Below are 14,084 nucleotides of genomic sequence, written 5' to 3' on the forward strand. Positions count from 1 at the left end.
CAGCGGGGAGTGTGCGAGAGTTCATCTTCAGCAGGTAGCAGCCCTGAGGTCCATACCGCTGCTTCATGTCCTCATACACGGAGTCCGCCCTGCGGAGAGAGCGGGGACACAGAGGTTGGGCTTTTCTACGAGAAAATGATGCGACGTGACCGCGGCCGTACTTTTGTTCGTCTCCTTCGCTGACGTCGTGCAGGAGCACGTAGTATTTCAGCGTGTTGGGGATGAACCACTTGGGCTTGGTGTACTCGCCGCTGTGCTGGATGCGGTGCTGCTCCTGGGACAGCTTGAGGAACTGCTCCACGGGGACGGCCTCACTCGATGACACCACCAGAAGGCCTGGCGGGACGCGGTTGTCAAGGAAACAACGGCGCCTGTTCAATGTTCTCAAGCACGTGTAGACAGGGACGCACTTTGGGGAATCAAAACAGCGACTGAAGCAGATTGGCTTAGACCAGGGGTAGGGAACCTATGGCTCTCGAGCCAGATGTGGCTCTTCTGACGAGTGCATCTGGCTCTCAGATAATCAATCAATCGATCAATCAATCAATGTTTATTTATACAGCCCTAAATCACAAGTGTCTCAAAGGGCTGCACAAGCCTCAACAACATCCTCAGTTCAGATCCCAGATAAACCTTAGCTGACATTGCTTAACACGATAAGTAATTAATAATACCGCTGGTAATCATTGTGTTAAAAATAGCGTTCAAAATATAAAACACTAATGCATTTTGATCCATCCATCAGTTTTCTACCCCACCTGTTCAACAAGTCGCATTAAGAGCAAGAAGTTTTTTATTTATTCTTGATTAGCTTCAGAATGACAATGTTATTAAAAAGAATAAGAGACTTATTATACTCTAAAAATGTTGGTCTTACTTAAAAATGCACGCATTTAGTTGTATTCATTGTTAAAAATGTATTATTTGGCTCTCACAGAAATACATTTTAAAATATTTGGCTTTTATGGCTCTCTCAGACAAAAAGTTTCCGACCCCTGGCTTAGATCATTGTTTTTCAACTGGTGTGCCGTGGGAGATTGTTGTTTTACCTAAATGGGTTAAAAATATTTTTTTGCAAACCGGTAATTATAATCCGCAAATAATGAGCCGTTGTTGATTGTCTGTACTGTGTGGAGGTTGGCAGAGTAACCGTGTAATACTCTTCCATATCAGTAGGGGGCAGCAGGTAGCTAATTGCTTTGTCGTGATCAGCGGGAGGCAGCATGCAGGTCAAAAGGTATCTAATGCTTAAGCCAAAATTAAACAGAAGGCGAGTCCCGCTAAGAAAAGGCATTGAAGCTATATCTCTATATTCCTTTAAAACCGCTCTAAAACAACACCTCAAGGCAACTTCAACACTTTACTAATACCCTCCTCCATTCACATCCCATCTCCCCGGATTATAAACAACTCAAATGTTCTTCTAATGCATATACTTGTTCTTATGCTATGTGAACTCACTATGTTCTCTGCTGGCTGTACATATCCTACTAAATAAGACCTACACTGTTTCGATGTCCACATTTCTCTGTTGATGCAATTGTTGATGACTGAAGTACTGATATCAACCAAAGCTCCTCATCCCACCCCCCAGATTGTAAATAATGTCAATAATTCAATGTATATACTATGATGATTAACTTGTGTGATGACTGTATTATGCTGATAGTATATATTTGTACCATCAATTGATTAACGTGGACCCCGACTTAAACAAGTTGAAAACTTATTGGGGTGTTACCATTTAGTGGTCAATTGTAGGGAATATGTACTGTACTGTGTAATCTACTAATAAAAGTATCAATCAATCAATCAAAAGCTTAGGGAAGCCTATGCAAAACTAAACTAAAACTGAACTGGCTACAAAGAAAACAAAAACAGAATCCTGGACAACAGCAAAGACTTACTGCAGAGCAAAGACGGCGTCCACAAAGTACATCCGAACATGACACGACTATCAACAATGTCCCCACAAAGAAGGATAAAAACTACTGAAATATTCTTGATTGCTAAAACAAAGCCGGTGCGGGGAATAGCGCTCAGGAAGGAAATGAAACTGCAACAGGAAAAATACCAACAAAACAGGAAAAGCCACCAAAAGACAAGAAGTAAAACACTACACACAGGAAAACACCCAAAAACTGTAAATAAGTGGCAGGATGATGTGAAAAGTCGTGACAAGACCTTTGAGACGAGAGCTATGGTGATGCATGTGTGGTTATGCTTCAAATTCATATCAAACGATTGCCAGAACAACTTTTTACTGTCAGTATCGGCTTTTGAGTTTCATTTTTTACTTATTTCTGCTGGTAATGGGCCTCTGTATTTTTTCAATTAAAAAAAAAGTGCCTTGGCTCAAAAAAGGTTGGAAAACAGTGGCTTAGATCACAAGGATACAGGCGAGGTAGTGGTTGAGGAACTCGTGGTCGGAAGCCGGCATGGACTGGAGGAAGTTCTCCCTGTAAGCCTCAAACCAGGGTGTGGTCGCTAGGCAGACACAATAATCAAACATCATTTAGTCATTAACCTTACATTCTGGCAAAGTCGTTTGGAGTGACATCCGCTCCTGGTTGCTGCGTGAAGTAGGAAGTTAGTCACCACAAAACCCCACCTCACGTGGTGGTGCACACCCGCTCTGACAAGTCTTGGAGAACCTGGGTAGAATTCCAACATGGAGAAAGGGATCTTGGCAGTTCTCGGAACCGGAACATAATAGAAGATGATTTCAAACAAAGTGACTTTAGAGAAGCCGACCTTGGCTCTTGGGAGAGCAAAACACAATTTTTGAACAGAGCTCTGACAGAAGAGGGAAGAAAAGTGTCTTGGAGAAGACAATCCTGAGGGAAAATTATCTGAGGAGAAGATAATGTTGCGGGAGGATTATTAAGGCGTAAAGAGAGTGAGGAGAAAAACAAAGTGTTGTGTGATGGTGATGTGATGGTGATGGTGCAGTCCACGTGCTTCACTCACAAAACACTCAAAGACGCAACAACTTCATGGAATTGAGAGGGATCCCACTTGGAGTTCTACGTGGGATCTAAAAGTGCAGAAGGCTCTACAGCAGGGGTGTCCAAACATTTTCCACGGAGGGCCGCACGCTAAATAATAAAAACATGCGGGGGCCATTTTGATATTTTTTATTTTCAAAACCAATACAACATACATATATATATATATATATATATATATATATATATATATATATATTAAGGCTGGGCGATATATGGATACATCACGGGGTTGTCTCTGAGCGATATAGAAAATGACTATCGTAGGAGTTCGGTACGTACCTCGGTTTAGAGGTCACAGTTCGGTTCATTTTCGGTACAGTAAGAAAACAACAAAATATAATTTTTTGGGGTTATTTATTTACCAAATTTGTAAACAATGGCATAACATACATAACTTTATCTATCTATAAAGTACTATCTAGATAGATAGTACTTTATTGATTCCTTCAGGAGAGTTCCTTTTAATTTTCCTGAAGGAACTCTCCTGAAGGAATCAATAAAGTACTATCTATCTATCTATCTATCTATCTATATACACACAGGGTCCATTGCCAGGGTTAATGTGGTCAACATATATCGAATAAAAACTAAAGATAAGGCTCAGAATGGTTTCTTAACAAAACTTTTCTACATATAAAGTGCTTTTGTTGATTGATTGATACTTGTATTAGTAGATTGCACAGTACAGTACATGTTCTGTACAATTGACCACTAAATGGTAACACCCCAATAAGTTTTTCAACTTGTTTAAGTCGGGGTCCACGTTAATCCACATTAAACTGCCTCAAGTTGTTGCTCGGATGAAATAAAATGACAAAACTTTTCTTCTACATATAAAAAGTGCAACATTAAACAGTTTCAAGTCAACTCAGCCTCAGATTTCTTATTATGCAGCTCATTTTTATTTGACACTAAAAATGTCTCTGACAATCTTGCACTTTCTGTTTTGGAAATGACATGAATGTTTGTGCCACTGCTTAATAACTTTAATAAACACACTTTTGGTCAATGAACTTAGTTGGGATTTCCTTCTCTACATGAAAGTTTTAAATAAGCATACATTAATGCAGTATGAAGAAGAATGTTTGAGTGTAGACACATAGAATCATCATACTGCTGTGATTATATGCATCAAGTGTTCATTCAAGGCCAAGGCAAAATATCGTAATATATATCGTCTATCGCGATATGGCCTAAAAATATCGAGATATTAAAAAAAGGCCATATCGCCCAGCCCTAATCAAGTGTTCATTCAAGGCCAAGGCAAAATATCGAGATATATATTGTGTATCATGATATGGCCTAAAAATATCAAGATAGTAAAAAAAAGTCATATTGCCCAGCCCTAATATATATATATATATATATATATACATATATATATATATATATATACATAAATAAAAAACTTTCAGGGCTCCCCTCAAGTTTGGTCCGGAGGACACGAAAGGGTTCAGTCATAAAAATGTTTTTTTTATTGAATGCTATTAATCCCTTTGTTAAATGCAAAATGTGCAATATATCCCCATAAAAAAAATCTAAGTGAAATATTTAATAATATATTCAAGTAGTTGAAGCTTTAAAAATATCTATAAATTGTAACATTAGTTTTAGATCATTATTTTTTAAATGAAAAAATACCACAAAAATGATAGGGGATCCAAAAAATATAAAGTGTTTAAAAAAGGTGTAATTTAAGATTTATACGTTGATTACTAATTTGTATTATTTATTATGTTTTTTGTTTGTTTCGTGCCCTTTTTGTCAACCAAAAAACACATCCAATTTGCAATATTTTCCCCAAAAAATAATTTTAAAAGGAATTTTTGATGTGAAGTAATTCATTAGGTGAGTAATTCATAATAAGATTGTTTTTTCCTCATTGTTTTGGAGCAATAAGAGCTTTAAAGAAGAAAACAGCCTGCATGGCAGCTTTGTCTTATTAGAGCAAACATTGCAACATTTTCTTGTTACATCTCATGTTTTCTTTTTAAAGAGTATTTGTAAAAGACTTTGGACACCACTGCACAGTGAAGTGACGACGGGAGGGGAAAAGGGAAAGTTAGCAAGGTTCCACCACCCAGAGGAAGCCAGGGAACAGGTCTACGTGTGGCCAGCTGGCGACGGGCGGTACCTGTGAAGTGCTTGGAGGTGCAGACCTCTTCTAGAGTGTCTCTCCAGACACTGTACCAGGGGGCGCTAGCTCTAAGAGAGTGATCTGACAGGTGGAAGCAGAGAGCCAGATGATGTTAGCATTGCAACATCCCCTTCCATGCATGACACCTCCATCAAGCAGCAGGAGCAGTCCTCCATTCACTCACTCATTCATTCATCAGCATGGGTCAGTCCACTCATATCACTCCTGTAGTCAAGGGACTACTTCAACCTGTCTGAGGGCCTGATCCACTTGAAATGCTTACGAGGCCCCCCAGTAACACGGGTGCGGTCTTACCGTTGAAGCTGAGGTCATAGTCCCCCGCTGTGACGGAGGAGGACACAGCGCCCTCCTGTGGCTGGCAGGATAACACCACCTCATTGAGCCGGCGCCGCCGGGCGGGGCTGAGGTTGCCGGACGGCGTGCTGGTGCTGGTCACCACGTTGTTGACACAGATGCGCAGGTTTTTCACCACTTGCAGCTGGTTGTTGGGGTCCCGGATGTGGCCTGGGGGAAGAATCACACACCAGATGATCATTCCATTAAAAACAACTCAAAATTCATATGCATTCTATGTTGACATAGAACGGGGCGACATAGCTCGGTTGGTAGAGTGGCCGTGCCAGCAACTTGAGGGTTGCAGGTTCGATTCCCGCTTGTGCCATCCTAGTTACTGCCGTTGTGTCCTTGGGCAAGACACTTTACCCACCTGCTCCCAGTGCCACCCACACTGGTTTAAATGTAACTTAGATATTGGGTGTCACTATGTAAAGCGCTTTGAGTCACTTGAGAAAAGCGCTATATAAATATAATTCACTTCACTTCACATACGCTCAATGCCAAGCTTCGAAAATGCTACGTCAGAAAAAAGCCACAGAAAGAAAGATCATTTGTATTTCTAAACATATTTCTTTTGCTTGTAATGTGAGTGTCAGTTCACATTTACTCCACAGTGGGGCGCCAGAAACTCGGGTTATTTTAAAAGACAACTATTCAGCGATTAGTTATACATATTTAAATCCGCGCATTGTCAAAAGCTATTTTAAGTAAATTGCAACGAAATAAACTTAAACTAATCTAAAACTAACTTAAATTAATAGCAGTTTCTTCATAGTTAACTCAAAATTTATCACGATTAATTGCAGATAGGTATAATTCGTCATCATTTATAAGTGTACCCTAGACCAGGCCTGGGCAATTATTTTGACTCGGGGGTGCCAAATTTAGAGAAAAAAATTTGTTTTTAGGAACACCAATACAAAACCTTACAATAATGTCTGAATGCTAGAAACGTTATGACTGACCACCTTAAAAAAACGGAATGAAAGTTTAAGTTTTGTTACTGAATGAGACACCCAGAATGTACATGAAAATAAAGAATGTGGGATTTACAATAGTAACTAACTGCATTTTGACAACTGGCGCAGTGGGAGAGTCACCGTGCGCAACCCGAGGGTCCCTGGTTCAATCCCCACTTAGTACAAACCTCGTCACGTCCGTTGTGTCCTGAGCAAGACACTTCACCCTTGCTCCTGATGGGTGCTTGTTAGCGCCTTGCATGGCAGCTCCCTCCATCAGTGTGTGAATGTGTAAATGTGGAAGTAGTGTCAAAGCGCTTTGAGTACCTTGAAGGTAGAAAAGCACTATACAAGTACAAGTACAATGTTGTTTTGCACATATTACATGATGACTTGTTGGGGTGTGGACCCCGACTTCAATAAGATGAAAAACTTATTGGGGTGTTACCATTTAGTGCTCAATTGTACGGAATATGTACTGTACTGTGCAATCTACTAATACACGCTTCAATCAATCAAGCGTCTGACGTGTAACGCAGAAACTATTTGTTTTGTTTTTTTATTGGTACGCAGCATATTCTACAAATAACATTTCAACCACTCAGAACATTACGAGAAAGTATTCAGGCCACGCCCAAAATTCCCAGAAAATTGGCGTCTCCAAACTACAAACCCCGTTTCCATATGAGTTGGGAAATTGTGTTAGATGTAAATATAAACAGAATACAATGATTTGCAAATCCTTTTCAACCCATATTCAGTTGAATATGCTACAAAGACAACAGATTTGATGTTCAAACTCATAAAAAAAAAGTTTTTTTTTGCAAATAATCATTAACTTTACAATTTGATGCCAGCAACACGTGGCAAAGAAGTTGGGAAAGGTGGCAATAAATACGGATAAATTTGAGGAATGCTCATCAAACACTTATTTGGAACATCCCACAGGTGTGCAGGCTAATTGGGAACAGGTGAGTGCCCAAATTGGCTATAAAAGCAGCTTCCCAAAAAATGCTAAGTAATTCACAAACAAGGATGGGGCAAAGGTCACCACTTTGTAAGCAAATTGTCAAACAGTTTTAGAACAACATTTCTCAACGAGCTATTGCAAGGAATTTAGGGATTTTACCATCTACGGTCCGTAAAATCATCAAAAAGTTCAGAGAATCTGGAGAAATCGCTGCACGTAAGCGATGATATTACGGACTTTTGATCCCTTAGGCGGTCCTGCATCAAAAACCGACATCAGTGTGTAAAGGAAATCACCATATGGGCTCAGGAACACTTCATAAAACCACTGTCAGTAACTACAGTTGGTCGCTACATCTGTAAGTGCAAGTTAAAACTCTACTATGCAAAGTGAAAGACATTTATCAACAACATCCTGAAACGCCGCCGGCTTCTCTGGGCCCGAGCTAACCTAAGATGGACTGATGCAAAGTGGAAAAGTGTTTTGTGGTCTGACGAGTCCACATTTCAAATTATATTTGAAAACAGAGGACGTGGTGTCCTCCGGAACAAAGAGGAAAATAACCACCCGGATTGTTATAGGCGCCAAGTGTAAAAGCCAGCATGTGTGATGGTATGGGGGTGTATTAGTGCCCAAGGCATGGGTAACTTACACATCTGTGATGGTATGGGGGTGTATTAGTGAACAAGACATGGGTAACTTACACATGTGTGATGGTATGGGGGTGTATTAGTGAACAAGACATGGGTAACTTACACATGTGTGATGGTATGGGGGTGTATTAGTGCCCAAGGCATGGGTAACTTACACATCTGTGAAGGCACCATTAATGCTGAAAGGTACATACAGGTTTTGGAGCAACATATGTTGTCATCCAAGCAACGTTATCATGGACGCCCCTGCTTGTTTCAGCAAGACAAGTGTTACAATAGCATTGCTTCGTCGTAAAAGAGTGCGGGTACTTTCCTGGCCCGCCTGCAGTCCAGACCTGTCTCCCATGGAAAATGTGTGGTGCATTATGAAGCGTAAAATAGGACAGCGGAGACCCCGGACTGTTGAACGACTGAAGCTCTACATAAAACAAGAATGGGAAAGAATTCCACCTTGCAAAGCTTCAACAAATGTGACCTCGGACTATGTTTAGGTAACGTGTGGAGTTCCCCAGGGTTCGGTCCTTGGCCCTGCACTCTTCAGCATCTACATGCTGCCGCTAGGTGACATCATACGCAAATACGGTGTTAGCTTTCACTGTTATGCTGATGACACCCAACTCTACATGCCCCTAAAGCTGACCAACACGCCGGATTGTAGTCAGCTGGAGGCGTGTCTTAATGAAATTAAACAATGGATGTCCGCTAGCTTTTTGCAACTCTACACCAAAAAAACGGAAATGCTGATTATCGGTCCTGCTAGACACCAACCTCTATTTAATAATACAACTCTAACATTTGACAACCAAATAATAAAACAAGGCGACACGGTAAAGAATCTGGGTATTATCTTCGACCCAACTCTCTCCTTTGAGGCACACATTAAAAGCGTTACTAAAACGGCCTTCTTTCATCTCCGTAATATCGCTAAAATTCGCTCCATTCTGTCCACTAAAGACGCTGAGATCATTATCCATGCGTTTGTTACGTCTCGCCTCGACTACTGTAACGTATTATTTTCGGGTCTCCCCATGTCTAGCATTAAAAGATTACAGTTGGTACAAAATGCGGCTGCTAAACTTTTGACAAGAACAAGAAAGTTTGATCACATTACGGCTGTACTGTATATACCTTTATATACATACATACATACATATATACCTATACTGTATATACCTTTATATACATACATACATACATATATACCTATACTGTATATACCTTTATATACATACATACATACATATATACCTATACTGTATATACCTTTATATACATATATACATACATATATACCTATACTGTATATACCTTTATATACATACATACATACATATATACCTATACTGTATATACCTTTATATACATATATACATACATATATACCTATACTGTATATACCTTTATATACATATATACATACATATATACCTATACTGTATATACCTTTATATACATATATACATACATATATACCTATACTGTATATACCTTTATATACATATATACATACATATATACCTATACTGTATATACCCTTATATACATATATACCTATACTGTATATACACCTTTATATACATATATACATACATATATACCTATACTGTATATACCTTTATATACATATATACATACATATATACCTATACTGTATATACCTTTATATACATATATACATACATATATACCTATACTGTATATACCTTTATATACATATATACATACATATATACCTATACTGTATATACCTTTATATACATATATACATACATATATACCTATACTGTATATACCTTTATATACATATATACATACATATATACCTATACTGTATATACCTTTATATACATATATACATACATATATACCTATACTGGCTCACCTGCACTGGCTTCCTGTGCACTTAAGATGTGACTTTAAGGTTTTACTACTTACGTATAAAATACTACACGGTCTAGCTCCATCCTATCTTGCCGATTGTATTGTACCATATGTCCCGGCAAGAAATCTGCCTTCAAAAGACTCCGGCTTATTAGTGATTCCCAAAGCCCAAAAAAAGTCTGCGGGCTATAGAGCGTTTTCCGTTCGGGCTCCAGTACTCTGGAATGCCCTCCCGGTAACAGTTCGAGATGCTACCTCAGTAGGAGCATTTAAGTCTCACCTTAAAACTCATTTGTATACTCTAGCCTTTAAATAGACCCCTTTTTAGACCAGTTGATCTGCCGTTTCTCTTCTTTTTCTCCTCTGTCCCACTCTCCCTTGTGGACGGGGTCCAGTCCAGTGGCCATGGATGAAGTACTGGCTGTCCAGAGTCGGGATGACCGCTCGTCCAGAATCCCCGCTTGGGATGGTTTCCTGTTGGCTCCACTTGGGACTGGACTCTCACGGCTGTGTTGGATCCACTATGGATTGAACTTTCACAGTATCATGTTGGACCTGCTGCACGGTTTAGCTCGATTGGTAGAGTGGCCGTGCCAGCAACTTGAGGGTTGCAGGTTCGATTCCCACTTCTGCCAACCTAGTCACTGTCGTTGTGTCCTTGGGCAAGAAACTTTACTGACCTGCTCCCAGTGCCACCCACACTGGTTTAAATGTAACTTAGATATTGGGTTTCACTATGTAAAGCGCTTTGAGTCACTAGAGAAAAAGCGCTATATAAATATAATTCACTTCACTTCACATCCATTCCTTTCGGTCCCCTAAGGGGGGGGGGGGGTTCCGACATATGCGGTCCTCTCCAAGGTTTCTCATAGTCATCATTGTCACTGTCACCGACGTCCCACTGGGGTGAGTTTTCCTTGCCCTTGTGTGGGCTCTACCGAGGATGTAGTTGTGATTTGTGCAGTCCTTTGAGACACTAGAGATTTACAGCTATATAAATAATCATTGATTGATTGATTGAACAATTAGTTTCCTCAGTTCCCAAACATTTATTGAGTGTTGTTAAAAGAAAAGGTGATGTAACACAGTGGTGAACATGCCCTTTCCCAACTACTTTGGCACGTGTTGCAGCCATGAAATTCTAAGTTAATTATTATTTGCAAAAAAAATAAAGTTTATGAGTTTGGACATCAAATATGTTGTCTTTGTAGCATATTCAACTGAATATGGCTTGAAAATTATTTGCAAATGATTGTATTCTGTTTATATTTACATCTAACACAATTTCCCAACTCATATGGAAACGGGGTTTGAAAAGAAGGTTTGTAAGTATCAAGCTCATGTTAGCATGCTAAGCAACAAAGCTAAGGGCAGAGTTAGCATGCTAAGCACCAGGTGCCGCAGCCCGGCCTCCAGACGCCGCAACAGAGTGTCTCTCACCTTCGGAAGTGCTGCGGCAGAAAGGACGCAGCAGTTGCGTGAAAGTCAGGTTGTTCCTGCGGGAGACTGCCTCCGCCGGCCCGCTGCACAGGACACCCACCGCCGGCACGAAGGAGTCCTGGAGCAGATCCTGCACCGACTCTGCAGCCTGGGCCATGTCCCACACACACACTACAGGTGCCGGCTGGGTGAGGGTGAGTGAGAGGGTGAGTGAGGGTGAGTGAGGGTGAGTGAGGGTGAGCAGCAGCAGTTACGTCGCGGACAAGAAGAGCAGCTGAGTGCGGTGGACGGCGGACATGTTGGCTAGGCGGCTCACTTCCGGTGTAGCTGACTGGTCACGTGACGCCTGCGTCACTACACTTCCCCACAGCGAAGATGAACATTTTTGACAATTAAAGCAATCACTTTCGTATTTACTCATTTTCTGTAATTATCTTTGAATACTGATGGTCTACTTTGGTCACTTAAGTCCCATATTAAAACTATTTTGTGTTCTCTAGTCTTTAAATAGACTCCACTTTTAGACCAGTTGATCTGCCGCCTCTCTTTTCTGCTAGATGAGGAGCACAGATTAGATGACCACAGATGTCCAATCCAAAGTCAGAACCCAGGGTGGACCACTCATCTGTGCTTCAGTTTATGAATTCCCATAATGGACTGGACTCTCACTATTATGTTAGATCCACTATGGACTGGACTCTCACTATTATGTTAGATCCACTATGGACTGGACTCTCACACTATTATGTTAGATCCACTATGGACTGGACTCTCACTATTATGTCAAATCCACTATGGACTGGACTCTCACTATTATGTTAAATCCACTATGGACTGGACTCTCACACTATTATGTTAGATCCACTATGGACTGGACTCTCACTATTATGTTAGATCCACTATGGACTGGACTCTCACACTATTATGTTAGATCCACTATGGACTGGACTCTCACACTATTATGTTAGATCCACTATGGACTGGACTCTCACACTATTATGTTAGATCCACTATGGACTGGACTCTCACTATTATGTTAGATCCACTATGGACTGGACTCTCACACTATTATGTTAGATCCACTATGGACTGGACTCTCACACTATTATGTTAGATCCACTATGGACTGGACTCTCACTATTATGTCAAATCCACTATGGACTGGACTCTCACTATTATGTTAAATCCACTATGGACTGGACTCTCACACTATTATGTTAGATCCACTATGGATTGGACTTTCACACTATTATGTTAGATCCACTATGGACTGGACTCTCACTATTATGTTAGATCCACTATGGACTGGACGCTCACACTATTATGTTAGATCCACTATGGATTGGACTTTCACACTATTATGTTAGATCCACTATGGACTGGACTCTCACTATTATGTTAGATCCACTATGGACTGGACTCTCACTATTATGTTAGATCCACTATGGACTGGGCTCTATTATGTTAGATCCACTATGGACTGGACTCTCACACTATTATGTTAGATCTACTATGGACTGGACTCTCACTATTATGTTAGATCCACTATGGACTGGACTCTCACACTATTATGTTAGATCCACTATGGACTGGACTCTCACTATTATGTCAAATCCACTATGGACTGGACTCTCACTATTATGTTAAATCCACTATGGACTGGACTCTCACACTATTATGTTAGATCCACTATGGACTGGACTCTCACACTATTATGTTAGATCCACTATGGATTGGACTTTCACACTATTATGTTAGATCCACTATGGACTGGACTCTCACTATTATGTTAGATCCACTATGGACTGGACTCTCACACTATTATGTTAGATCCACTATGGACTGGACTCTCACACTATTATGTTAGATCCACTATGGACTGGACTCTCACTATTATGTTAGATCCACTATGGACTGGACTCTCACACTATTATGTTAGATCCACTATGGACTGGACTCTCACTATTATGTTAGATCCACTATGGACTGGACTCTCACACTATTATGTTAGATCCACTATGGACTGGACTCTCACTATTATGTTAGATCCACTATGGACTGGACTCTCACTATTATGTTAGATCCACTATGGACTGGACTCTCACACTATTATGTTAGATCCACTATGGACTGGACTCTCACACTATTATGTTAGATCCACTATGGACTGGACTCTCACACTATTATGTTAGATCCACTATGGACTGGACTCTCACTCTTATGTTAGATCCACTATGGACTGGACTCTCACCCTATTATGTTAGATCCACTATGGACTGGACTCTCACACTATTATGTTAGATCCACTATGGACTGGACTCTCACTATTATGTTAGATCCACTATGGACTGGACTCTCACACTATTATGTTAGATCCACTATGGACTGGACTCTCACTATTATGTTAGATCCACTATGGACTGGACTCTCACCCTATTATGTTAGATCCACTATGGACTGGACTCTCACTATTATGTTAGATCCACTATGGACTGGACTCTCACTATTATGTTGGATCCACTATGGACTGGACTCTCACTATTATGTTGGATCCACTATGGACTGGACTCTCACACTATTATGTTGGATTCACTGTGGACTGGACTCTCACACTATTATGTTAGATCCACTATGGACTGGACTCTCACTATTATGTTAGATCCACTATGGACTGGA

The 14,084-nt window shown here is 40.4% G+C and overlaps 1 protein-coding gene across 2 annotated transcripts in view; it reads right to left on the reverse strand.

Annotated features, from left to right (window-relative positions):
- trappc8 (trafficking protein particle complex subunit 8) overlaps positions 1-11,745 on the reverse strand; it is a 39,527-nt gene extending 27,782 nt beyond the window's left edge. The window contains exons 1-6 of one of the 2 annotated variants that reach the window (XM_061888235.1): positions 11,409-11,745; positions 5,464-5,673; positions 5,146-5,229; positions 2,398-2,487; positions 162-336; positions 1-89 (exon numbers count right to left, since the gene is read on the reverse strand). The exon at positions 1-89 is cut by the window's left edge and continues 65 nt beyond it. In XM_061888235.1, the coding sequence (XP_061744219.1) occupies positions 1-89; positions 162-336; positions 2,398-2,487; positions 5,146-5,229; positions 5,464-5,673; positions 11,409-11,565 (805 nt within the window). In that variant the 5' untranslated portion in view covers positions 11,566-11,745. The remainder of the gene's footprint in view (positions 90-161; positions 337-2,397; positions 2,488-5,145; positions 5,230-5,463; positions 5,674-11,408) is intronic. The other variant, XM_061888236.1, reaches the window with a different exon arrangement.
- Positions 11,746-14,084: the final 2,339 nt, after the last annotated feature.

Source organism: Nerophis ophidion, linkage group LG26, assembly GCF_033978795.1.
Source record: "Nerophis ophidion isolate RoL-2023_Sa linkage group LG26, RoL_Noph_v1.0, whole genome shotgun sequence".
NCBI classification, from domain to species: domain Eukaryota; kingdom Metazoa; phylum Chordata; class Actinopteri; order Syngnathiformes; family Syngnathidae; genus Nerophis; species Nerophis ophidion.